We start from the raw sequence: 26,872 nt of genomic DNA on the forward strand, positions 1-26,872 counted from the left end.
AGTGGTTATAACGTAACAGTCTGGAGGCTGTACAAAGGGGGCGTGGCCTGATCGTCCTCATTGATCGGCTGCTTTCGTGTCTCCTCGTCATCCGCCGCGCGTGTGTGTGTGGGGTGTGTGTGCGCCAGTGTTAGATTTAAGGCCTTTACACTGTGGGAGAATAGAATCCATTCAGGTTATAAACACCTACTCCTCAATATACAGTAATTTGATTGGACAAGAGACATTTATGTGTGTTTTTGTACATTTTATTGTAATTTTTTGTGTTTTTTTAGTCATTTTATGAATCTTTGTTGTTATTTGTGTGTTTTTGGATTTTTTGTTTTTGGATTTATTTGTGTTTTGTTCTTCTTTTGTACATTTTATTGTAACTCTGTGTGGTTTTGGAGTCATTTTGTGAATGTTTCTTGTCCTTTTGAGTTTTTGGAGTCATTTATGTGTGTTTTTATTCTTGTTTTGTATATTTTATTGGAATTTTGTATGTTTTTTAATCATTTTGGGAATTTTGGGAGTCTTTTTGTTCTTCTTTTGTATATTTTATTGTAATTTGAAAGTGTGTGTGACAGACAGGAAGTGTAAAGGCCTTAAGTCCTGATGGGACGGAGTGCGTTGCGTAAAAATGAAGACAGAGCGGTGATGTTAAAGGGATAGAAAATGTACGTTTCCAAACGTGGCACGGAATCATGCAACGGCCGTATGCGTTTGTGAAGTCTGTGGATGAAGGAGGAGCAGAAATGACGGAGCCCTTGGAAATGAATCAACTCTTGCAGCATAGTTAGTGTCGTAGCGCATAGTGGCGTGATGGAGGAGGGTGGAGGGGGATAGATGGAGGAAAATGGGACGCGTGTGGGTGGAAGTTTAAAGCTGCGCTCTCACCCCATGGGTTTGCAAAGCTCAAAAATAAGCATCTTAAAAGGTGAAAGTTTCCTTTGTCGGGCTTCAAGGGAGAACTGGTTGGGAAGGCTCTGCAGCGTCCGTCTCATTAACAACGTCAGATACCAATTTATCAACCAGTGCCCGTGGGGTCCAACCTGCAGCAGCTTAAATAAAAAAGTGAATGAAAAGAATGGCTACCCCGATGTTCAGTAAAATGACCATCACCACCAGAATAGAGCTGGAGCCCTGGGAGAGAGAGGAGAGAATTAGAACAATTAATAATGTTCACACACATTAAAACCATGTAGAACACAGATGAGTAAACATCATCACAGCGGGGCGACAAAAACATGATTAGATCTGATCTGTTTGTTATTTTTGTTGTGCTTTTATGTCAGTTTCCTGTGTTTCTGAAGTCATTTTTGTGTATTTATCTGTCAGTTTGTGTGTTTTTAAGTTGCCAATGTCTGATGTAGAGGATGATAAAGGGAAACTAATAGGATGTTTTTGTGTTTTCAGTGTGAGACATTATCCTGCATTAAAAAAAAAGATTAATTGCCTGTATTTATCGCTCAAGGTGAATACTGTATTATCCTCCTTTCACCACTAGAGGGCGACAACTATTGCTGTATTATGTTATATATATGATATAATTTTTCAGTGTTTAAATCTTGTTATTATACTTTCCATTCAATTTTTTAAATATTTTTCTGTATAATAAACACTTCAGACACTTATCCCACATCTGTCATCAGCCAATCAGACAGTGTGTGTGTGTGTGTATGTGTGTTAGTATTTGAACTTTTTATTTTTATTTATTATAAAGATATGTTAAATCTAACAATCAATATCACAAATTTCTCATACATTGCTGTAAATCTGGTCAAATGTAACATAAAAAAAAAAACAGTTTTTTGATCATGGTTTGTTGCTAAACTTTATTTTAGCATTCGCAACGTTAAATCTAAATCTAAATGTTAAATAATGAATCGAAATCTAAACATTAAATTGATGTGAAATATTAAATCTAAATCTAAATGTTAAATCTAAATCTAAATGTGAAATAATAAATCTAAATGTGAAATATTAAATCTAAATCTCAATATCGCAAATAATGCTGTAAATCTGGTCAAAAGTAACAAAAAAATTCACGTATGTTTTTTAAATGTGATTTGTTGCGAAATGTTGCAAAAAGCTGCTTTTTATTATAGCATGTGCTACCTTACAACACCTGATGAGATAAAAAAAAAAAAACAAGTGGACGTGTGTGCGTGCGTGACTCACTGAGTTTGATTTGAGGGTGAGCTGCTCTCCTTCCTGCTCCAGTGTGATAGGCTGAGACTTTAGGGGCGGGGACAGCATCAGGTCTCTGTGCAGAGGCCACTCCTCCAGCTCCGCCCCCACATTCAGGTTGTCCAGCATCTGCACCGAGTCCACAGACGCCTCTCTGACCGGCCGCAGGCCTCGGGGCCGCAGCCGACCGTTCTTGGGCGCGGCCAGGGGCGGAGCCGGGTCCGGCCCCTGCAGTCTCATGTCCACCGTGTAGTCATTCATCCTCTCCTCGTCTGGCTCCGTCAGACGCGAGTGGGCGGGGCTCCACCTCATGGTGCTCTCGGCGTTCCAGTCGTTGGGTTTGTGGTTGTGCTGCTTGGTGTGGTGATTGGAGTAGGCGTGGTCACGGGGCCCGAAGGGAGAGGAGCCACGGTGCTCCTTTGCGTTGTGATTGGAGGAGAGATAGTCTTGTTTGTGGTTAGACGAAGCATGCTCGGACGTCTTGTGATTGGTCATGTTGTGTTCCAAGGCCTTGTGGTTGGAGGGGGCGTGGTCACAGGGCTTGTGATTGGTGGACGAGTGATTCCATGTTTTGTGATTGGACGACGAGTACTCCCTCGACTTGTGATTGGAGTGCTCCCACGTCCTGTGGGCGGAGCTGTAGTCGCGAGGCTTGTGGCCGGACAGCGGTTTGTCTCGGGGCTTGTGATTGGCTGGTTCGTGTCCATTGACCACGCCCTCCTGCTCCTCCAGCAGCGAGGGCGTGGTGGAGCGGCTGCTGGTCCCTCGCTCTGCACACGGGTCCTCCGGCCACAAGCTGTTAATCCCGCACCTTGGGAGGTCCAGGCCCCGCCCCTCCACCAGCACCTGGATCTCAGCCCCGCCCTGATCGTCCACGGCGCTCTGCCGCATGAAGCAGGCGTTCCTGGGGCGGTGGGCGTGCTTGGGCCGTGGGCTGTGGGGTGGGGATGGGCTGAGGTCGGGCGTTATGACGGGTGGCGTGGTATCCGGTGTACACAGTTCTGGACTGTCCGTTCCCGTGGAGACAATGTCGTGGTCTTTGCCCTTAGCGCCCTGCTGTTTGGGCCTCTGGCACTCCAGTCCTACAGAAAGAGGAGGAGCTTAGTGGGGGGCGTCCACCATCAAACCATCCACATCCAATCAGAAGCTCAAAATCTAAAAAAAACTGGTAATGCAGGGCTCCACACTAACTTTCTCACTTGGTCGCACCAGCACAGATTTGGTTGCACCCTTTTTTTGAGCGGGGGGGGGGGGGGGGTTGTACAGCATAGACATACATGCTGATGAATAGCGGACTTAACTGGTGTACCGTAGTTTTGTATGAAATAAAAATTGACAATGACTCGAGATATATTTGCTCAATGTTTAGTGACAAAAATAAGTTTTTCTGCAACAAGCAGTGGCTGAAGTAACAGGTCGTTTATTTTAAATAATTTTAAAAGAAGACGTAACAATTTAAAAAAAAAACAACATTAAAACATAACACCATGTTACATGTATTCTGTTTTTTTAATTTTGCAGAAATACTGTACATGAATGAAGTTAACAGTAACATAACCAACTTATCATCTGCATTGTTTCACCCCATGAATTAAATTCAGAGGGTCCAGCTCTGATAGTGGGGTCTCCTAACCCTCTTCCCCTGGTCAGGGGTCTGTAACCTTTACTCTACAAGGACCCATTTAACCTCATCTCACCTGGATTAAAGTCCTCCTGGAGCCATAAATACCTTCTCTATGAAGACAGAATTCTCTATGAATACAGTGTATTACATTATATGCAGTTATAATTATATAGAATAATGTTTGATTTAATTTGATTTGATTTATATTGATCATGTAAATGGAAACTTAAAAACAGTTTAAAATAAAATAAATTGACATCAATAAATAAAACAGTATCTTCATCTTCAAATTCTTACACATCTCAGTTTACATGAACACAATGTTTATAAAGAGGATTTTTATAGTTAATGTATTTGAAAGGCTACAAAAAGTAATTTTTTATTTAGCATTTAATTAGCATTAGCCTAGTGTTAGCATTAGCCTAGCGTTAACATTAACCTAGTGTTAGCATTAGCCTAGCATTAGCATTAGCCTAGTGTTAGCATTAGCCTAGTGTTACCATTAACCTAGCATTAGCACTAACCTAGCATTAGCCGCAAATTAGCAATAAGGTTGAATGTTAAAGGTTAAAATCAGCAGAAGAATGGCTGGGGAAGAAGTGACATCTTATTTGTCAAAATCGGACAAATGGTGTAGGAAGAGTTAATGACGACAGAAGAAAAAATGGATAACAATAGTGAGGACACCTCCTGTATCCTCACTAATAATAATGATAGTCACGTGTATGTCTCATCTTACCGTTACCATAGATGTGGAATGATGGAGACAGCTCTTTAGCAGCGATCCTGGCCAGTCGACATTCCTCTGAGGCTTTCTGAGCCACGCCGTCCGCTGCCTCCGCCTTCCCGTGGGCGTGGCTCATCCTGAGAGGGACAGACAGACCATCACTGATGTTAACTAAACTTTGAAAATGTCGATGGTCGCAGTATTTACCACTATCATCCATCTGACTACAGATCCACACATGCCTTCAGCTGAACAAGGTAAACATATTTAAAGAGGGAGTCTACGCTACCATGGCAACCATCAGACACCTTTGACCTCATCAAAACCAGTGTGAGTGAAGGCTGGGAATCGTTGCACTCAGCTGCAGCTCAAACTGTGCGACTCGTGCAAGCCTGAATGTACGCAGCACGCGATGCATGTTCTCACACTGTACGTTCATACACGACACGTCGGGGTCTTGTTTCCGGAAATGCAACGTACAAATTAGAAGAAGAAGAAGAACTCTGAAGCTTCACCATTAAAACAGACGAAGAATAAGAACCCGGTGTCACGGTCTGAGTTTACCTCCGTACTGAGATGATAACCCATAACCTAACCCTAACATAATCCAATAAACAAGTAAAACACGTCCGTTCACTTTGAAAACAAAAATAAACAAAAACGTATTAAATTTTTTTTAGCGAAAATTCATTTTTCGGTAGTGCGCATATGCGCGCATGAGCGTATATGCGCATATACAATCTCAGTATGAGATACTCGCAAATCTCAACAAAAAGAGCTTTTAAAACAAAAAAGACGTGGACAGACGTGGATAGTACAGCCCGTCAATTTTACCGCGGTCCTACGGTGTTCCCGCCGTGGCACTGCTTCAACTGTGAGGTACCCTCAGGAGGAACGACTGCATTTCAAACATGTTTGATGTCCTTACAACCTACAATTGCTGATCGGGAGCTGGTCGTGAGGTGTTCTCGTGACCCCATGTATACTACACGATGCACGAGACATGATCTAGCAGAGACTCGCACGATCCCACAAAATAGACACATAAGTCGAAAATCAGCTCAAAATGGGCTAAAATTCGCACAGTGTATGCCCGCCTTTACGTAGATGGAGAACTTCCTATAATAATGTTAAACCAAATCCCAACCGACCAAACGGGACATAATGGCATCCAACACAAAGACCAAATAAAAGCTCTGTTCTGTTCCTGAGGAAATCCATCTTGATCTCGAAACATTTACATAAAATGTAAATGTTTTTCAGTAATTTTCCCAGAAAGAAGTTGTCTGAATAGATTAGACTTTAATATACGTATTTAGTGCTGTGCGATATGGAGAAAGATATAGGTAGATTTATATCCTGATAACGATATACAGTATATCCCGATATAGTATTTCTTCCTTAAAATTACATAACATTAATGGAAAATTGCTTTGCATTACATAGTCTATTATATATAAAATTAAACAAAAAAAATCCTAAAATAAATGGTACTTTTCCTTCAAAGGGATCCTCCACTGTTTTTATAAATGTATAAAACCTTTGAAATGTCCTTATTAAGAGATCTATGTCTAAGAAAATGCATTATTTTGCACCATATTCGTTTTATTAACTTTTAAAAATGGGACTAGTTTACCGTTTGAGAGCCTTTGTGCCGCCATGTTGAAATGACGTCATTGATGACGTAAATCGCCCCTTTTCGTTCATTGAGTTCTATATGAGCTTTTTCAGTCAGAATAACAACTTGTGCTGCTTTGGGTTGATCTAAAAATCAGTAAAAGTTAAAAAAGTCCATGTAAACCTCTTTTGTTTACCAAAATTTGATAAACAAAATCCAGGAGCATAAAAAATCTGTAACCGCAGGGGGCGACAGTTCCAACTCTGCTGTTTGGTAGACGTTCGTTTTTCTGGACATCTCTAAGTCTGTTCCATACTACGCACCATTTCCTCCGCCGGCTCCGTTTAGGCAAAAAGATCTACGCTTGTCACGCTATTGTCGTCACATCCGCTCTTTCTTTTATTAGTTACTCAGTGCGTGTTTGTCCCGCCCCCACAGCCCCCCAGAACTCAAACGCCTGGTGAGTGCGTCCAGATTAATAGCCTGTATTAAACTGTGAATAATACAAGGAGGTTAGGATGGATTCCAGGCTAGGGACCAAGACCACACACATTCAATTAGAGATATAAACAATAGATGGTTATATCGTACGGTAGATGTTTTTATATTGCACTACGATATATGTCATTATATCGCGCAGCATTATACCTATTTATATCCTGGCACCACGTGTTTGTACCTGGACATGGCGATCTCGGCCTTCTGCTTGGCGATGTCCAGAGCCTTGTCGGCCGCCTCCATGGCGCGGTCCACCTTCTCCCTGATCTTGCTGGCCCTCAGTGGGATCAGGTTCTTGCGTTTCCCGCTCACCAGCACGTTCTGCTTGTACTTCCCTTCTTCTTTGGTGCCGTCGGGGAAGGTGGTGCAGCCGTAGCCATGCCTCTTGTTGCCCGCCCACTCTCCGGAGTACTGCAGGCCGTCGGAGCGCCGGCTCACGCCCCAGCCCGCCCTCTGGTCGCTGCGCCACTCCCCGGCGTACATCTCGGTGACGGTGGCGTCCACGGGCGCGCCGTGCTCGCTCTCGCTGGCGTTGGAGTGGATGTCGGACGCGGCGGAGCTGACGGTGCTCATCCCGGCCTCGCTGCAGAACGAGCTCTGTTTGCTGAGCTGACTGGCCAGGGAGCTTTTCGACTCGGAGCGACGCAGCTTCAGGCCGCTCAGGATCGACTGGCGGAAGCGCCCTTTCCTCTTCCTCTGACGCTCAGCCTCGCTCGGGGCCACCAGGGCGAAGCCGCCACGGCCCACGGGGCTGCCCGCCAGGCCGGCCGCCACCCCGTCGGTGAGTGTGGTGGCGGGGCAGTCTTCCAGGGCGGCGGGCGGGCCGTGGCTGTGCTCGGAGCGCAGAGAGTTAATGGAGGTTCTCAGAGGGAAGAGGATGACGGCCGCCATGCCGTAGGGGACGCTCTGCCGCACACCGTAACCGTGACGCATCCCGCCCAGCCATTGGCCCTGGTAGGTTCCTAAGGCACAGACGGAGAGGGTCACACATTAAATGTTTATTCATTAAATTATAACAGAGTGTCTACTTTCCCTGTCTAAATGCCTCTCACACAAACTCACTCACACGTGCTGTCCAAACAAACATACGGCCTCAAACCCAAAGAAAATACAATAAAAAACATTAAATATATTCAACATTGAAAAATACTGTTTAGTTATTTTTTTAAACTACATAAATAACAATTTAGTGAGAGCTCAAAAAAAGAAATCAATTTACTAAAACATAATATTAATTCAATTTTAAATGATACGCAGAAGTTTTTTTTAAATCATATTCTAAATGTTTTTATTTATTTTTGGTGTTCAGGATTAATTTATCTTTTTTTAAAAACTGCATATTTCCTCTAAGAAGGATGAAGAATAAGGGATGAGGAGGTTGTGAAACCAAAGCTGGCTCCAGGCAGAGGTCAACACTTTACCCCGTGCCTTGCTCTCCACAAGTCCCTGAGGTCCGTCTGAGGCTGGAGTCACTCAGGACACTGAAGTCCAAGCAGTGACATGACGTCAGGAGAAGCAGAAGAAGATATAGCTGTAGACGTTTGTCCATTGATTTTGAGTCATTTTGAGTATTTTTGTTGTGGTTTTGTATATTTTTCTCTCGTTTAATGTGTTTTTTAAGTCAATTTATGTTTTTCTGTGATTCATTTGTTGTTGTAGTCATTTTGTGTATTTTTGCTGTGATTTGGGAATAATTTATGTGTATTTTGTATGTGTTTGTCTTGTTTTGTGTGTTTTTTAGTTGATTTGTGTTTTTCTGTTTTTTTGTTGTTAGTGATTTTGTTGATATTTTGTAAATTTTTCTCTCATTTTGTATATTTTTGGGGTCAACTTGTTTGTTTTCTGTTATGTTTTTCATAATTTGTGTTCTAGTGTTATGTATGTTATTTTCTATATTTTTATGTTACATTTCTGTATTTTATTGTTGTTTGTATTTTTTTTGCTTTCAGTTTGTCTATTTTTGTTGACATTTTGTATATTGTTATTTTTGCATTATTCTTGTGATTTTGTGTTTGTTTGTCATTTTCTGCATGTTTCTGTTGGTTTTTTGTATTTTTATAGTCGTCCTGTGTGTTCTTGGAGTTGTTTAGGCCTTCATTTGCATATCTTTCATAGCTTTTCATTAGAGATATGTACTTTCTATTTTCTCTTTTCCAACCTTTGCTGAAACTTCAGACCCTCTGCACCATTTCCTTTGAGTGTATTTATATTAAATTTACTATCGGAGGCGGTTCTTGTAGCGTTTCCAGGACCTGCACAATTACTGGGTCGTGGAAAATGTGTCAGCTCGTGCGTGCTATATCGGTCCGTGGTCCACGTGATGAGGATGAGGATGAGGGGAACGTGATGCACTCGGCTCTCGCTGCTCTTTTCATGTGAAGGGAACGTACACACGCCATTCCAGTCTAACCATTAACATCACACATTCATTCTACAGCCAATCACAGAGCAGGACGTGAGCTACGCTGACATCGTGACCTGCTGTCTCCTGTTACCATGGAGACGGATGATGCTGTGGATTGATTTGTGATCATATGGGTCACAAAGTTGAATGGGAGGTCCTCGCTTTGATGTTTTCTGCTTTTGATGTACTTTTATGTCACCTGGTGCTTTTTTTTACTGTTTTATTTTCTGGACTCTTTGGGTCCATTTTTGTGGGATGTTGCTGTGATAATCGTGTCATTTTTAATCAATCAATCAATCGAACTTTATTCATAAAGCGCCTTTCTTACAAATCCAATTGTAGCCCAAGTGCCTCACAGAATTTTGCTAAAGTGAAAGACATAAGGAAAAATTATAAAAAGGTTGAGAGAATAATGCACACAGAAATAATTTAATCAAATAATTAAAAATATGACAAATAAGAGTCAGAGATAATAATAACAAACAATAATGAGAGATTTAACATGTAATACTATAATTATAAGCTCAAGCCTTGTGAGCCTTTTTTTTTCTTTTATGTTATTTTTAATCATTTTAGCATTTCTTATCAGTCTTATTGTTGTCTTTCTTATTTTTGCTTGTATTGTTCTGCCATTTTTGATAGATTTTGTCTTTTATTTGTTCTGCTGTTTATGCATCACTAGTCTCTGATGTAGCAATAATACCAATTATTTCCAAATTTAATTTTGAACATTTTAAAAGCCATTAACAAATTTTCTCTTTATGGCTGAATTGACAAAACCCATAAAAGAGAAATTGAAACCATTATAATGTAGCATGTTGTCAACCAAAATGTTGACAGAAAAAACCCTGATGGACATTTCCTGTCCTTTTGTTCCAGATGTATAAGGAATAGATCTGTTAGCTTAGCACGTAGCAGTGCAGGCTGAGCAGGGTCAGAGGGGAAAAGGGCGGGGCTCTGTTATCAGGTTGGTTTATTGGTTCAATTAATCACATCAAACCGATAAATAAATACATTTATCGTACAAATACCGTTTCATCACTGATACTGACTTTTGTGTGTGTTTTTATGTGTGCATTTTGTGTTTCTTTTTCATGAGTTCTAGTTTTGTTCGCGAGCACAAATATATCCTTTGATCCCTGGTTGTGCTGTATTTTGTGTTTCTTTGTTGAAGCTTTTTGGGTCTCGTGTTGTACGAGGTGATATCACACTGACTGCATGTAAATGTCATCTTTTGTGTCACTTTGTCTTGTTTTCTACACTGAATTTCATTCATTTAAAAAATAAATTTCCCATTGTTGGTCTCAAAAAATAAATAAATTGTCTTGTCCTGTCCAGTTGTATTTTACCCGAAAAGACAGAATTCTTCCAATGTGGGACTAATGAAACACTATCTTCATCTTACCTGGTCAGAATTCCCTGTCATGGGACTAGGGATGCACCGAATATTGCAAAAAAGCAACATTGGGCCTTCTGTTTAGTGAGTTAAAATCAAGGCCGAATAGTAGCGTGTGACGCAATGTCGCAATCAAACAACGTGCAGTGATTTTGAGTCGGAAAAGTGTGTGCACGTTGCTGCATAAGCACAGCAGCACACAAACACAGCCAGACTCTCTCCTTACCACTCTGTCACCATGTTGGAAACCGTCCATTTCCACAACCAAGTCCGTTGTTAGCGCTGTGAGCCACGAATCTGTAAACATCCTCATCGTTTCTTCCTTACACTACGCCGGGTCTCACTGCATAGACTGGTGTAGCATTAGCATGGAGTGCTAACAGCTGATGTGTGTAAACAATGGGTCCGTGGCCCCAAGCAGTGACTCCCAACACGATCAGCAGCAGAAAAAGTAGTGCAGTTTGTATTTACATAAATGTTAATAAAGTATAATATATATTCTATATTAAACAGCAGTGTTTGTTTTAGCTGTTAGATAGTTGGAGAGGGAGGAGCTAACATTCTAGGAGGCGTGTTAGGTGACGTCACCTGCCAACGTGGGTAAAATCCAACTGTCCCGTTTAAAGCTGACTTTTTATAAAATATGTAATAACAAGAGAGGAAACAGAACTTTTTCATCTTTGTTCCTCTGAATGAGGCTAAAGGATGTTTATCACTGTAGATAAACCATTAGATAGTGTTTTTTTTCATCGTACCGCCCCTTTAATGCACTTTAGTTTTTTTTTGGATGCATGTTTTGTTTTATTTGAAGGGCTAATATGAATGAAAAACTTTGTTGTGCTTTTTTTGAAAAGCGAAGGCTACTGGAATATTTAAAAAAATGTCAGAATATTCAAAAAAAATTTACTTTCTTTAAAAAAGCATGTCTAAAAATGTATTCTAGGCTATTTATGCACTATTTAAAAAAAATAGTGAAAAACTTAACAACCGCATTCGGTATTCAGCCAAGCGTTTATATTTTATTCGGCCTCGGCCACAAATTTTCATTTTGGTGCATAACAAGTCATTGACTTGTCCTGTCTAATGTTCTTTCCCATAATATAATTATTCCAATGTGACTAATAAAGTATGGTCTTGTCTAGTTTTTTTTTTTTGACATATCTGTAATGTCAGAATGTTTCCATTGCGAGACAAACAAATTGTTGTCTTGTTGAGACTTAAATAACAGAATTTTGTCTATGTGGGACTAATAAAGTATTATCCCAACTTGTCTCGTCAACGACAGGATTTCTCAGTTGTGGGACGAACAAATGTATTATTTATTTAGATTTGTTTATCTCCTGTTGTCATGTCTTGTCATATCTGTAGATGTTCCTCTACTGTTGAATTAACAAATGTCCATCTTGTCCTTTCCTGTGGGAATTTTGCACAAATTAGTTCTGATCGCGTCTTGTCCTGCCTACACATCCATAACGACAGTTTTTTCCATTGCGGGACTAACAAACTATTGTCTTGTTGTGACTTATCTGAAACAACTGAATTTCTTTTACACGGGACAAATAAAATATAAGCTTTACTTGTCTTGTCAAGGACAGAATTTCTCCGTTGTGGGACTAACTACCTCCTGTTTTGTCCTGTCTTCCCTTGTCTTGTCATATCTGTTTCATCCATTGTTGGACTAACAAATGTCCGTCTTGTCCTGTCTTGTCTGAGGCCTTGGTTGGTTCTTGCTGTAACTTATAAAATAGCTCCTGTCCATGAATGTCCTGATTGGTTCTGACCAATGTAGAGGAAGTAGGATGAAGGTGATATGCCTACACATCCAGAAAAAATATTTTTTCCATTGCGGGACAAACAAATAGTTGTCTTGTCACGTCTTATCTGAAACAACAGAATAGTTTCTAAGCAGGACTAATAAAGTATTATCTTGACTTATCACATCAGATTTTTATCTAAAATGTTATCCTGTCATATCTGTAGATGTTCCTCTACTGTTGGACTAACAAAAGTCTGTACCGTCTTGTCCTGTCTTGTCTGAGGCCTTGGTTGGTAGACGGGAAGATAGCTCCTGTCCATCAATGTCCTGAATAGTTCTGACCAATGTAGAGAAAGTAGGGCAAAGGTGATAGGCCCCACCCCCTCCGAGGGTTAGGGTTAGGGCTGAGAAGTTTGAATCAGCGATTGCTGTTGTCTTGTCACAACTTATCTGAAACGACAAACTTTTTCTCGACTTTTCTTGTCAACGACAGACTTTGTCTGAGGTTGCGACTAACAAATTGATCTTATCTTTTCTCCTGTTGTCTCTAATGTCAGAATGTTCCCATTGTAGGACTAAAATTGTGTCCTCATCGTGTCATCTATCTATAAAAGCAAGGAATCTCTGTCTGGTGTGTGTGTGTGTGTGTGTGGCTCAAATATCTCTGCGGTTCAGGGACGAACGGAGCTGAGATTTTCAACATGGCTGCTGCTTGGTTCAAGGGTGTGAAACGTCGGATTTGTTTGGACTGCAATAATACCGTCAATAAATTATTTCATAAAGTTGTCCACCGGTAGCGGACTATGAAATTTAGAACTGATGACATCATCACTGTGGACTTTGCTGGCTTGGATCACGCGGCAGCCTGTGGACGTACCAGAGCCAATCACTCTGTGGGCAACGGGGCAGAGGGCGGACGGTGTCCGGCCGGGGGCGCCGTCCGTGTGTGTGTCTTGCGAGCGCGTGCGCAGTGGGTCGGACAGAGGCTCTGTGTCAGGGTAGCAGAGCTGAGACAGGGGCTCAAGGAACGGTGCTTCACGGCCGCCCTATGGCATCCCGGCCGACAGAACACCATCACTTTGTGTGTGCCGTCACACCTTTGATCATCTCTGTAGCCACCTGTGTGTGTGTGTTTAATTCAGAATCAAATTTGCATTAGGAAAGTGTTTACAAGCTCAGTTTAAAGAGTCCATCAATTTCCTGATAAGTTCTGACCAATGCAGAGGAAGTAGGACAAAGGTGATAGGCTCCGCCCCCTCCCAGGGTTAGTTAGTGCTGAGATGTCTGAATTAAGGATTGAGAAGCCCCTTTAGATACTCCTTACCTCCGTCAGAATACGTCTCAGTGCCGTACCCGTCCTGCAGCCCGTTGCTCCACGTCCCCTCGTACCGGGCCCCGCTGGACGTGCTCTCCAGTTGCCCGTAGCGACCTTTGAACCCCTGCGTCCACTCTCCCCTGTACTCCCAGCGGCCCTTGCTCTCCACGCCGATGCCGTGCCGCTTGCCTTGCGCCCAGGTGCCCTGGTAACTGTTCCCGCTGGGCCACGTGTAGACGCCCAGGACCTCAAAGCCGTGGCTCCAGGCCCCGGCGTACTCGCCCTGACCCTGAGGCCCTGTGCAGACCCCGCGGCCATGGGCCTTGCCCTGCTCCCACCCCCCGCAGTACGACCCCCCATCATCAAAGTCAAACCTGCCTCCAGTGGACATGCATGAAACAGGTCCGGGTCAAAATCCTTAGAACGACAAGAAGATGAAACGTAGGCTGGACCCAGGAGGAGGCCCTCGGGCTCCTCTGGTCCTCAACTCAGGGTGTTACACGGCCAACTTCCTCCTCTCAGAAACACACGCGCCCACGTCGCTGGGAGAGACGCTCCAGAGGGACCGAGGCTTCTTCCTGGGGGGTTCCCATCCTCCACCTTTTCTCCTGCCTCGGGGCCCGTCGCCTCGGACGCTCCACGCAGGCCGGGGCCTCGGCTTCTCCCCCAGCAGAGACGAGACAAGACGAGACGAGAGAACCTGAGCAGCTCAATCACACCTCAGAGCCTTCCTCCCTCTCTGACGCACCAGCGTACGGACACGGACCAGGATGGTGACGGTGATGGTGCTGGTACGCCATCAACGTGGGAGAACGGCCAGAAGAGGAGAGAGAACGGACGGGTCAGGATGGATGTCTACGGCGCGGCCTGGAAACCAGCATCAGCATCTCCTTTGCTCCCCCTCCTCCTCCTCCTCCTCTTCCTCTTCTTCTCTCCTGAGGATGCTGGAGCACAAACAGCAGCTGATTCCTCTCCTTTTGTTCCCGTGCGTCTCTCCTCTCAGCTGGAATCGTGTTGTCGTAACATCCAGATTCCACCAAGTCATCCGTCCCAGTCCTGGTTCTCAGCCTCTCTCTCTCCCTCTCTAAAATCTGCTCATTACAGGACTGTTCCACCCCAGCCAATACCCCTCCCCCACACACACACACACACACACACACACACACACACACACACACACACGCACACACACACACACACACACACTCCTTCTTAAAGAGATAGAGACGGGATCATGGCTGCCAGTGGCTGCATGTTCAGAGGCTCGTTGCTCTCCCTTTGGGGATTCAGATGCTTTTCCTAATTACCCCCCCCCCCCCACCCCCCCCCCCCCCCCCCCCCCCCCCCCCACCCCACACACACACCTCCTCCTCTTCCACAGACTTAAAACTGATCAGTCAGCAAATCTGTTTTCCTGATAACTGAGACCATTGATCCTGTGCCACTCACTGTTTTCATTCAATCTCCTTGAAATTAAATAAGAATTTTGTTTTCAAATCCCAGAAACACCAAATCATTTAATGTCAAAATTCAGAGGGGAGGTCACTGGAAGGGGTCGCAAAATACCTTCAAGAAACTAAGAATAAATTTTGAAAAATTTGAGCCCATTTTTGCTTATTTTTACCATTTTTCTGCAACTCCACCAAACTCACCGTATCTTAACCTATTTTCATCACCTTTTCTTGCCACATTTTTGCTCCTTTTAATGCATTTTTACTACATTTCTTCCATTTCTGACACTTCTACATCACATTTTAATGCCTTTTCTACCTTTTTGTGCAAGTAGTCCCTACTGTAAAGTATTCCCATTTTTAAAAGGCAATTAAATGAATATGATGCATATTGTGCTTCTCACTGTTTCAATTCAGTCTCCTTGAAATCAAACAGGAATTTAGTAAAAGTCAAAATAATTTCGTTCTCATGACCAGAATTCCCAGGAAACACAAAATAATTTAATGGCAATGGCAGTGGTTCTCAACCTTGGGTTGGAAGACACTGGGAGGGGGGTCACCTGAAGCTTTCAAGGAACTAAAAATATTTTCTGAACAATTTGAGCCCATTCTTTGCTTGTTGTTACCAAACGTACAATATTTTATCCTATGTTCTTCACCTTTTCTTGCCATATTTTTACTCCTTTTAATGTATTTTTACTACATTACTCCCATTTCTGACACTTCTACATCACATTTCAATGTATTTTCTGCACATTATTTCCACTTTCCAGACATGTTTTTGGATCACGACCCCATTTTTATATCACAAATTTCTGGGGACCCCAAATCATTTTTCGTAGAACAAACATGAACAAACTTTGTTCATGTTTGTTAAACTGTGTAACAGCCACAGCGTAGCCATGAGATTATTCTTATTTCCTTTATACTGCATTTTATTTGAATTACATTTACAGAATATTTCAGAAAGATAAAGTGTGGAATTCAGTTGTTTAGGATTATGTGTTTTTTTTTTTAATTGAAAAGGAATAAAACATTTTTAAACACATTCCAGGCGACCCCATATGAGGTCACAACCCCAAGGTTGAGAAAACCCTACATTATTGTCACTTTTCACCTCTTTCAACCATATTTCATGCTCTTTTTTTTTTTCTTGCCAATTTAACCACATTCGTCATTTGTCACACCCATTATTTGCCAGGTTAAACTAACTCTTCCTACTCCTCCCCAATTTCGGCCACTTTTAGGTAAATATTGACTTTTTTAACCCTGTCTGTTTTTGTCCAATTTTTCCACCATCTTTAGTCACTTTTAACTCATTTTAAAATTTTGTGATTAAAACCAGGATTTCCATCTTTAAGATGACTATAATAATAATAAACGTTCCTGGATAACAGTGGATATTATTCAGATGAATAAATAAATGTGGTTATCACAGATTCATGGAACAATGGACCATCATTTTACTGTCCACTTTACAAAACCAAATAAATACTGTAAATAAGTGAATTTTAAAACCCTGAAAAGACGTTTATTTTCATAACTTTATCCTTAAACATATTAAAATACTGTTCTAGCTCTGTTCTTGAAGAACATGGACTGTTCTGACCAAACGTCACCAATTTATTAATGTTATTTATATTCAGTGTTTGTTTGTGTTTTCATGCAGACGCGTTGACCTGGAATCTTTCTTTATCACCAACAATGAGAGCAAGTGAGTGAAAAGAAGACGACTTCACATCTCAAAGACTGAAACCTAGCAGAAAAAAAAACCTTAAGGCATCACACACACACACACACACACACACACACACACACACACACACACACACACACACACACACACACACACACACACACACACACACACACACAGCATTAACACTGTCATTTAAGTATATTATTTGTAGTTTTTTGTGTTGTTTTTTGAGTCTTTTTGTGTGTGTGTGTGCTTTCGAGGCCGTTTCATGTGTTTTTTGGAGTCATTTAATGTATTTTGGAGTAATTTTGTCCATTGTTTGTTGATTTGAGTATATTATCCTCTCATTTTGTGATTCTGGAATACTTTTATACTTTTTGTGTGTTTTTGTTGTCTTTTCTGGTTTTTCTTTAATTTTGTGTCTTTTCAGAATCATTTTGTGGTTCTTTGTGTGTTTTTGGAGATATTTTGTTCATTTTTGTATTGTTTTTTGTGTTTGTTCTTTGGTGTGTTTTTGGAGACATTTTTTTTTTTAAACTTTTGAGCTCTTTTTGTGTATTTATTTTGTACTTAGTTTTGTGTATGTTTGAGTCCTTTTGTGTGTTTTTGGAGACGCTTTGTGTGTTTTTGATCATTTTTTGCATACATTTTTATACTTTTGTCTTTGGTGTGTTTTGGGCGTCATTTTGTGTCTTTTCCTTCTGTTTCTCTTTATACTTGTTGTCGCTGTAATGTACAAAAATGTGTGATTTGTGTACTTTTTTAGTTTGCTGTTATTTTGTTTATTTTTATCTTCCGTTTTTGTATTTTTCTGTCATTTTGTTTCTGACAATACGTCTCTTTAATGTTGAGAGAATTTAAATTCTAATTGGATTGTGTGTTGCACTTTTTATGTCCTTGATGTTGTGATGGGTTTAATTTACCTGTAGCTCCATCATCATCATCATCATCATCATCACATTTTAAACTTGTAAACTACTTTTTATTTACGTTAATTTGAAACACGTGTTATCAAACCCTCGTTTCCCCCAAAACAACAGGTTCAAACTTACCTGATGTGAAGTTTAGGCTTAAATTTCAAACATTGTTCAGTTTTAGATTCTTGTTTTCCGTCTTTTTCAAACATCATCTTTACCAGCAAAGTTTGCCTCCAGTTCATTGTTTTGTCTTCAGTCAAATTTAATATTTATTTTGTAAAAACGACTAAAAAGTTTCCACTTTCTATCCGTGGGGTCGTTTTCTTGATAAAAAAAAGAATACGGGTGTTTTCTTGCTTTGTGTTTTTAATCCTTTACGGTACTGATGTATGGCGCCCTCTAGCGGTCAACAGACAAACTAGCCCGGAAATGACGTTTCAAAAATAAAACCCCATTGGAAAACTTGATTTAACGCAGAATTCAACTTTAATTTTATGTTTCCTTATCTTATTGTTATACATTTTTTTTATTAAACACCAGTTTCCGTATTCATGTGGAAAAAAAACACAGGAAATAAAGGTTTTGTGTATTTTTGAAGTCATTTTGTTAATATCTTTTGTCTAATTGTGATTATTTTTGGAGTACCTACGTGTATTTGTGTGGACTTCTTGGTAGTTATTTTGGCGTATATTTTTTATCTCGTTTTGTGAGTGCTCTCTGTGTATATTTTCTTCTCATTTTACGTGTTTTTTGGAGTCATTTTTGTGCATTATTATTGTCGTATTGTATGTTTTTCCATTTTTGTTGTCTATTAGTGTGTTTTGAAGTAAGTCTGTCCATTTTTGCTGTTCTCTACATATTTTCCTCTCATTTTGTGTTTTTGGAGTAAATTTTGTGCATAAATATTGTCGTATTTTTGATTGTTTTATCTGTGTGTGATTCGGAGTAATTTTGGTGTTTTCTTTTTTTTTTTAACTTATTACATATTTTGTCGTTTTGTGTACTATTGTGGTTTGCATGTTTCTTTAGTAATTTTGTGAGGGTTTTGTTGGCAGTTTTGTGTGCTTTTGAGGCCGTATTGTGTGTTTTTGTTGTAGTTTAGTGTGTTTTGGAATAATTTTGTCCATTTTTGCTCTTGTTCTGTGTATGTTTTCCTCTCGATTTGTTTTTGGAGTCATTTTTTGCATTATTATTGTCGTGTTGTATATTTGGTCATTTTTGTAGCTGTCTTTTGATATTTTCATGTCATTTTAGTACATTCCATCTTTTGGAAATAATTCCGTCTATTTTTGCTCTCATTTTGTGTATATTTTCCTCTCATTTTGAGTAATTTTAATCATAATTATCATGACTGTATTGTGTATTTTTTGCAGTCTTATTGTGTTTTTAGAGTCTGTATCAGAGCTCAAACATGTAATGCTGATAGGAGTGAGTAAATATTTTTGAGGATATCTTTATTTATTATTACACATTGCAGTCCATTCCGTGTGTAAAAACAGGTTGGACACACACACACACACACACACATTCATTCATGAGAAAGTATATAAAAAGGTGAGTGATGCGTTCAGGTGAGGATGTCGTGCGCCTGCTGCTCCACCAACATGGCCATGTTCTTCACGTCTCCACACCACAGGTCCAGACGCTCCTTCATGCCTTTGATCTGAAAGCAACACAGTCACAGTCAGAGCCCGTCGCCATGATGACCAACGCAATTTTTTTACTGCAGGCAAATCATCTGTCAGATTATTTAGTTTATTAAACTAGTTTAAATCATTGTTTGAATCTATTCAAGGCAGAAATTGATCATTTTAAACCACATTTGGGGAATTTAGAAAATGAAATGAATCCTGAAACTGATAATGTTGGTCAATATTATACGTTCTCACATTACTCTGAATTATGTGTCACAGGATAATATGACGACCAGTCTGACTCTAACAGCAGGTGCTCAGTGGGTCAAAGGGGAGGAAGAGAGAGATTTAAAAAAAAAAAGGAGAAGAAAAAAACAGAAAAAGAAGAAATGGAAAGGAAAGGAAAAGAGGAAAAAAAGAGAGACTGAAAAAAAGAGGGAAAAAAAGAAGAAAAGAGAGAAAAAAAGATTAAAAAAGGACAAAAAAGAAAGTAAAAAGGAGAATGAAAAAAATAAATATTTCTGTTGTACTTTTTAGGATTGTTCGCCAGGTGAAGCTAATTTTTCTTCTTTTTTACACAAAATGTTTTCATTTTTGCCAGGAATGTTAAGTTTTATCATCATTTATGAAATATTCTATTCTAATATCTAAATCAATATTTAATATATGAAGCAGAGAACAAAATACAATCTTCCAATTGAATATTTTTATTTGTAAATTGGTAAAGTAAGGGAATCTGCAAGCGTCGGTATCGTATCGGTTTAGGAAACGTGGTATCGCCAAAAAAATTAAGTTTTTCTCAGTTTTTACTTTATTTTATTATTTTCATTTATGTATCTATTTATACTTTTTCCTGTCGTATTATGTTGTTGTTTCTCTTCGTTTTTTGCAGGTTGCAAAATATAATAAAAATAAATAAATAGCTTTTATTTGTAGATTTTAAAAGCAAATCCAAAATCTGTACGTTATATCAAATTAATAAGTTTATCTTTAACTATTGAACAGGCTCTAATCCACAAACTCTGAATAAATTAAACATGAAATGACTTTTTTTCTTCTGATGAAACACTTTACTTTGAAAAACGATTACTGCTCCTGAGTGTTTCAGTTTCCCTTCAAAATAAAAGCACCTTGTTTGAGAATCTTTAGTAATTGATATTTTTAAGCTGAATATTTTTTTCGGCTCATTAGCTACTTGTGTGTTAATAATTGTTTGTTTATATATGTTTTTTAACTGATTTTGTATATTTTTGATCATTCTATGAATTTTTATTATTGTTTTGTGAGTCATTTTATTTTCATATTTATACACATTTTTAGCTTTTAGCGTTATGTCTTTGTTTAGTGTGTGTTTGAGTCATTTTGTGTATTTTTCTTGTTCTTTTGTGTGTTTTTGGAGACATTTTGTTTATTTTTGCTCATCCTGTGAATTTTTGTCTTTGTTTTGTGTGTTTCATTAGTCATTATATGTGTTTTCTTTTAATATTTACACAAGTTTTTAGCTTATTTTATGTGTTTGAGTCATTTTGTGTATGTTTGTTGTCATTTTGTGGATGTTTGGAGTCATTTTGTGACTTTAAAATTAATTTTTTTATAGTTCAGCTAATTTTATGTTTTCATGTCTTTGTTTCGTGTGTTGAATGTTTGCTTTTAGTGTTTTATTTCCTCAATGGTCGTCGGGGGTGACGGTGAGTCCTATCATGTCTGTATTTATCATATTTTGACATTTTAAAGCAGTTTTTACAGTGAAATGATTGTTCTGAGGTTCTGACCTGCTGCAGGTCCAGAACTCGGGGCTGGACCCAGGTCATCTGGACCTTCTGGTCCACCTCATCAATGTTTCCTTTGATCAGCCCCACAGAGAGAGCCTTCATCACCAGCAGCTCCACCTGCAGCACACACAGACACAGTAATAAAAGGCTTTACCTCCTGCCTGCAGGGGGTGCTGTGTGTGTGTGAGATTAACCTCGTTCACGGGGATTTTGGCGCTCTGGCCGATCTCGGTGAAGGTCAGCTGTCGGTGGTTGGCGGGGCGAGTGAAGGTCATCTGGAGGACGGGAGAGAGAGTTACAGTTACACTATTGACATTGGTACAGCCATGGGCAACTGTTGGCCCGGGGGCCACATGTGGACCTTGGCCTAATTCTGTATGACAAAATGTCTCCAACAACACAAAAATACAAATACCACACAAAAACACAAATATACAAAATGAGATATATATATATATACATATTTTTTTAACATATATTTAAATATATATATATTTATTCATAAAATGACTCCAGATACACACCAAAAACAAAAATGCAAAAAATTATCAAAATGACAACAAAAATACACAAAAAAAAAAAACCAGACACAAAATAAAGACAAAAATTCACAGAATGAGCTAAAACATATATATGAAAAAGAAAATGCTCAAAAAGACACTGGAAACACACAAAAAGACAGATACATTTTTAAAAAAGGAAAAAACAACAGCAAACATGAAGAAAACTGAAAATTTCTGTACATTATCTTTAAAAGACACGAGACGACTACAAATAGAGAGAGAAATAGGAAGAAAAAAGTCTCCAAACACCCACAAAATGCGAATTCTTTTTACAAAATGACTGCAAAAACAGAAAAAATACACAAACTTATCCAAAACATTAACAGAACGACAACAAAAATACACAAAATGACAATAATAACACAATAAACAAAGACAAAAATTCACAGAATGAGCTAAAATATACAAAATGAGAACAAAAAAAATAAACAAAATGACTCAAAAACTCCCTATGCAAAGACAAAAATACACAAAATTAGTTAAAAATATATATAAAGAGGAAATGAATGCTTTTAGCGTGAGTGTCGCTCACCTCCATCACACAGAGGAGCTGGATCTTCTGCATTAGTTTGGCTTCGTGTGCGGCGAGGTCGGGCTGTGATGGAGACGTGCGGGAAATGTGAAGTTTCAAAGATGAAAAATAATAATATAATATTTAATGATAATAGGAGGGCTAAAAGCTGGGGGCGGATCTCACCTGTTGTCCCCACGCCGTCTTAAAGCTCTGAAACTTTTCTACGTTTCCTGCGTTGAAGGCGTAAAGCGTGTCGATGAGCCACTGCTTGTCTGTGTTCCTCAGAGACTCCAGCACAGGATGCATCAGCTACGCGCACACACGCACGCACACACACACACACTCGCTCATTAACAGCTGAATGACAACAACAGTTAATAAAGAACCAACAACCCACCAGCTCTCCAAAGTTATAAACTCCTTCTCCTAAGAGTCCGGCCAGTCCGAGTGTGAACGCTCTCTCCTGTTTCTCCGTCTCTGTTCAGTTAAAAACAACGTCGTGAGTCCGACTGCTTCAGCCTGATGTATAAATAAAGGCAGAGGATCCGCCATCGCTGCGTTACCAGGGAGATCTTTGATGTCCACGCAGCCGAGGTAACGCAGAGCGTCTTTGTAGTAGGAGGCATGGTTCCCGATGATGCGGTAATACCTGCTGGAGAGGTCATAGAAACGCCCGTGGACCGACGTCACGCCGGGAAGGTTGTTCAGAATCTCCTCGACCTCCTCGATGATTTTCTGAAAGACGAGACGTCAAAACAAGCGTTTTTATTAAATTTGTAACGATTCATCTATTAGATTGATGAATCAATTTATACTTCTACGATTTAACTACATTGGTGTTGGATGCACTTCATTTTTTATATTAATCTTATAGTATTTTTATGTATAAAAAACAAGCAGACGAGTCAAGTAAACCTAATGTGTATTTGTATTGAAAACGTATCGATTATTGAAGATGAGAGTGAAAAACTTAACGTTCTGTTAATTTAAACTGAAGCGTTGGTTTGATTTTATTCAATTAAAATGGGAATATATTTGACATTAAATGTTTACTTGTTTGTTTCTGTCCATCATTAAATTATAGATGATTTTAACATCAGGAATCTAGTAAAGCTCATTTTTACTGTCAAGTATCCAGGGATTTATTACTCTCACACTGTACTTACAGTATTATGATTTTGTCTAAAAAGTTACTGAATCAATTTCAAGACAGTGAAACATTTCTGATCGAATCGTTATAAATTAACCAATATCGCCCATGAATCAAATCGGCAAAAACACCACCCCTAGTTTGTCTCTTCACCTGAACATCCTCTGGAGTTCATCTGCTCCGTTACACACCGAGAGACCAAAGAAGGCGGAGCAAAAACTGTAAATAAAGCACTTTGTTGACAGATTTCTCTTTTCTTGGATTTATTTTAGAATTTCAGATTGAGGGAGAATAATGTCGCAGACCTGGTTTGAAAGTTCTGCACAGAACGCCTTGAACTTGATAAAATGAATATGAAAGCACGGCAGCATAAAAACTAGTGATGCACCGGAAACGGCCAAAAAATGCATGTTTGGTTTTTGGCCAAAACACTTTTCTCACCGAAACAGGATGTGGTGATGACGTGAGCAAACACCGTGGTCAGCGTGTGCGCTCGTCTGGAAACAGACCAACTTGTCCTTAGACTCACGGAGCATCTGTATTTAAAACATCTGAGCACTAAAGCCTCTTCTAAGCAGAGATTGAGATAGATCATTAAGTGTGTTTTGTTTCTGCGTCACATATACGCTGTAGTTACGCGTCGACCTCTGTCAACGCGGACCTTTACACAGCAGCCTGACGCACAGCTGTGCATCATCATCAAGAATCCGGTTTCAGAGTTTGTCAGCGCACGTGTCACAGAGATGATCTTTACTACATCACGACGTACTTGGTCCACGTTATAAAGATCACGACTTGGACGGGATTAAAGCAGCGTGCACAAGAAATGACGCATGCTGCAATTGAAGCACACAGAGTGTGTCTCCAAAAACAAGATTGGAAAGGCCTAATTAACATGTTTGGTAAAATTTCAGGAAGTTTAATAATCAGGAAAAGCATATAAACACAAAGAGGATGAAATGGAAAGATAATATCCCTTTATATGGGGGCTTTCCCATTTGTGAGGTTTCAGCCAATCGGCGTTCACGTCACTCGGGATAGAGTTTGATCACAGCCGCGTTAGCTAACGAGCTAACCTTAAAGCTCGTTAAAGATCAGGAAGCTTCACCTTTGTGGCAGGAAGATCGTTGATCTCCAGTTTGAGGTTCCCGATAGACGTTTTGCAGAGGATGACGGCTTCTTCGCTGCTTTTCACCTAAAAAACAAAGTGACGTTGATAAAATATCCAACAATTTCTGACAAATATGGTGTCAGTCAAACCTTCTCCTTGGTCTTTTCAAGAAAAGTGATGGCATCTTTTGGATCTGGACAAAACAAAACAAAACAAAAACACGTTAGAGATAAACTGAATGTAATTCCACTTGAGTGACAGACTTAAGTTTCATCTCTTACCAGTCATCTGTCGGGCAACGTACAAAATGATCTCCACCAGAGACAGAGGATTGATTCTGAGGACAGAACAATGAAGATTTACATTTAGAATGAAACAATAAAACAGTCAGAAAATACCAAGTTTACGGCATTTATCTCACCTGTGCTCAAAGTCACTGAGGAAATTATCATAGAGCTACAAAAAGAACAACAACACAACATCAGCTAAGCATTAGGAGGTTAGTTTTCATCACCAAAAACAACATGATTTTAGTCCAAGAGCCACAAAAACCTCAAATGAGGAAAATAATAACCAATTAAATATCATAATTCCAACTGTTTTGCTTTGTTTTAATGCGAATAAGTCAAATAAAAGTACATGAATCTACCTGTATGAGTCCATCTCCTGTTTTGAAGCTGGGATCTTTAACAAAATCTGTGATTTTCAGGGTCAACTGGTGCCACAATCTGTCAATAAAAAACACAAGGTCGTAAAAGTTCGGTTAAAATGACAACGCTGTTACTCAGAAAACACAAAAGATGAGGGTAAAACACTGAGTGTAAATGCAATCGGACAGAAAACACACACACCGAAATTGTAATGTTTAAAAGCTTAAATAGTTAAATACTGTCAAAATTGTATGGGCTATCAAAACAAATATATAGTATTCCATCAAGAGGCTTTAAATTCAGTGAATGATGATAAACAAGCTACACTTTATCAGTCAATTCATTTGATTGAGGAAAAAAATAAGTAAATTATGGTGCAAATACAGCATCAATGATTAAGAACAATGTTAAACACCAAAAATTAAGCATCCAAATACTACAATTATTCACGACAAAGATTATAAAGATTAAATATTTTAAATGACTTTTCAAATTACTAATTATAAATTGAATTAGGACATGTGTCAAACTCAAGGCCCGTGGGCCAAATCCGACCCAGTTTAGAGCATCAAATTCGGCCCACTTGAGAATTCACAAATGAGAGAAAAAAAAGAAACATTTTGGAAATGGTCAACTGATTTAGTTGTAGATATCTCAGCCCCTCAAAATTCTAATTTCCCAAATTCTGGAAAATTTTCCTCAAATTATTCCAGGAAATTTCCCCAAATTCTCAAATCGAGGAAATTTAAGTGAAGTTCCTGCAGGGTCTGATATACTCAGATTTTATCATTTATAAAGTACAAACCAGTATGAATTTGCTCTTCTTCCAACAAAAAAAATAAAATAAAATCTGTGGCCCACTTAAGCTCAAACTGGTGCATATTTGGCCCTTGAACTAAAATGAGTTAGACACCATTTAATTAGGATTTCATGGTTTAATTAAAACAAGATTAAAAAAAAAAAAAAAAAAATAGGATCTTAACCAGCTCGGAGAAATATAAATATTGATTTTATAAAACGAACGTTATTAAATACATTTTTAGAAATTCAAAAACAGACTATATGTAATATTTACTTTCCTTTACAACGACTGTTTCAGATTATAATAAAGTCAACAGTCGTGTTTACGTTTCGTCTGGAGCTAGCAACTAGTTAGCAGCTAACGATAGCTCGGTGCGTGACTCAGCGTTGATTTTCAATGAATGAGCTAACGCTGACGAGGCTAGCCGCTGTTAGCTGTTAGCACGGCGGGGCTAACCTAACTAACCGTTTGTTGTGAAGCTCCTCCAGCGCGTGCCACTCCGCGGCCATCTCCGGTGTGGAGCTGCGGCTCTGCTGCTGTTTGAGGAACCCGCTTACATCTTTCATGATGGCGATATAAAGAGAAAGATAAGTGAAGTTTGTAAGAGATGACGGTCAGAAAGTGCGGCTAATGCTACATTGACTATAGGTGGCACAGCACATGCGCAGTTGTCGCATTGGCTCAACGTGGGGAATGCTGGGAAGTGGAGGCGGCGTGTTTCGACAACAAACGAATCACAAAAAAGTAGAAAAACTGCGGAGAATATATTGTATTATATTAGATCAAATAAAATAAATAAAACGTGGGAAACCAGTGCAAAATGTACTTTACAGTTGTTAGTTACTTTGCATGGCCGCTTCCATTAAGGCCAGTTTATTTTAAGCATTACGGTAATCTGGCATCTGGTCTACCATGGTCCTTAAAAATCAAATATAAATATCTATCTACATATGTATACATACTTTATTTTATAATTATTTTTAAATATTATTTGTATTCATCAGTTTTATTTTTTGTTTTGATTCATCTTTAATATTCTTTAACTTATACATAAGTATTTGGCACATTATCATTCATTTGTACCTTGTCATGTAGTTTACCT

At 39.4% G+C, this 26,872-nt stretch overlaps 2 protein-coding genes across 2 annotated transcripts; both read right to left on the bottom strand.

The window, feature by feature from the left end:
- Positions 1–425: 425 nt before the first annotated feature.
- Positions 426–14,648, bottom strand: jph3a (junctophilin 3a). The gene is made up of 5 exons (XM_028475595.1): positions 13,517–14,648; positions 6,818–7,598; positions 4,533–4,657; positions 2,161–3,251; positions 426–1,122 (listed from the first exon to the last, which is right to left on the bottom strand). Exons 1-5 carry the CDS (start codon positions 13,896–13,898, stop codon positions 1,042–1,044), a joined length of 2,460 nt encoding a protein of 819 aa, XP_028331396.1. The 5' UTR covers positions 13,899–14,648; the 3' UTR covers positions 426–1,041.
- A 4,363-nt stretch (positions 14,649–19,011) lies between these two features.
- psmd13 (proteasome 26S subunit, non-ATPase 13) lies at positions 19,012–26,452 on the bottom strand. Its single transcript, XM_028475626.1, has 13 exons — positions 26,236–26,452; positions 24,968–25,046; positions 24,740–24,774; positions 24,600–24,655; positions 24,468–24,511; positions 24,316–24,402; positions 22,621–22,792; positions 22,455–22,534; positions 22,241–22,366; positions 22,076–22,138; positions 21,175–21,255; positions 20,981–21,097; positions 19,012–19,237 (listed from the first exon to the last, which is right to left on the bottom strand). The coding sequence occupies exons 1-13, from the start codon at positions 26,334–26,336 to the stop codon at positions 19,142–19,144; spliced, it is 1,137 nt and encodes a 378-aa protein (XP_028331427.1). The 5' UTR covers positions 26,337–26,452; the 3' UTR covers positions 19,012–19,141.
- Positions 26,453–26,872: the final 420 nt, after the last annotated feature.

Source organism: Gouania willdenowi, chromosome 3, assembly GCF_900634775.1.
Source record: "Gouania willdenowi chromosome 3, fGouWil2.1, whole genome shotgun sequence".
In the NCBI taxonomy this organism is placed as follows: Eukaryota; Metazoa; Chordata; class Actinopteri; order Blenniiformes; family Gobiesocidae; genus Gouania; species Gouania willdenowi.

Excerpts from the sequence above, each read along its gene's own strand:
- jph3a (XM_028475595.1), bottom strand. The coding sequence starts at position 13,898 with ATGTCCACTGGAGGCAGGTTTGACTTTGATGATGGGGGGTCGTACTGC. Across the intron at positions 4,658-6,817 it reads GCCGAGATCGCCATGTCCAG|GATGAGCCACGCCCACGGGA; the intron begins GTACAAACACGT and ends TGTCCCTCTCAG. Across the intron at positions 3,252-4,532 it reads ATTCCACATCTATGGTAACG|GACTGGAGTGCCAGAGGCCC; the intron begins GTAAGATGAGAC and ends CTCTTTCTGTAG.
- psmd13 (XM_028475626.1), bottom strand. The coding sequence starts at position 26,336 with ATGAAAGATGTAAGCGGGTTCCTCAAACAGCAGCAGAGCCGCAGCTCC. Across the intron at positions 22,139-22,240 it reads AGACGGCGTGGGGACAACAG|CCCGACCTCGCCGCACACGA; the intron begins GTGAGATCCGCC and ends TCTCCATCACAG. Across the intron at positions 21,098-21,174 it reads CCAAAATCCCCGTGAACGAG|GTGGAGCTGCTGGTGATGAA; the intron begins GTTAATCTCACA and ends TGTGTGCTGCAG.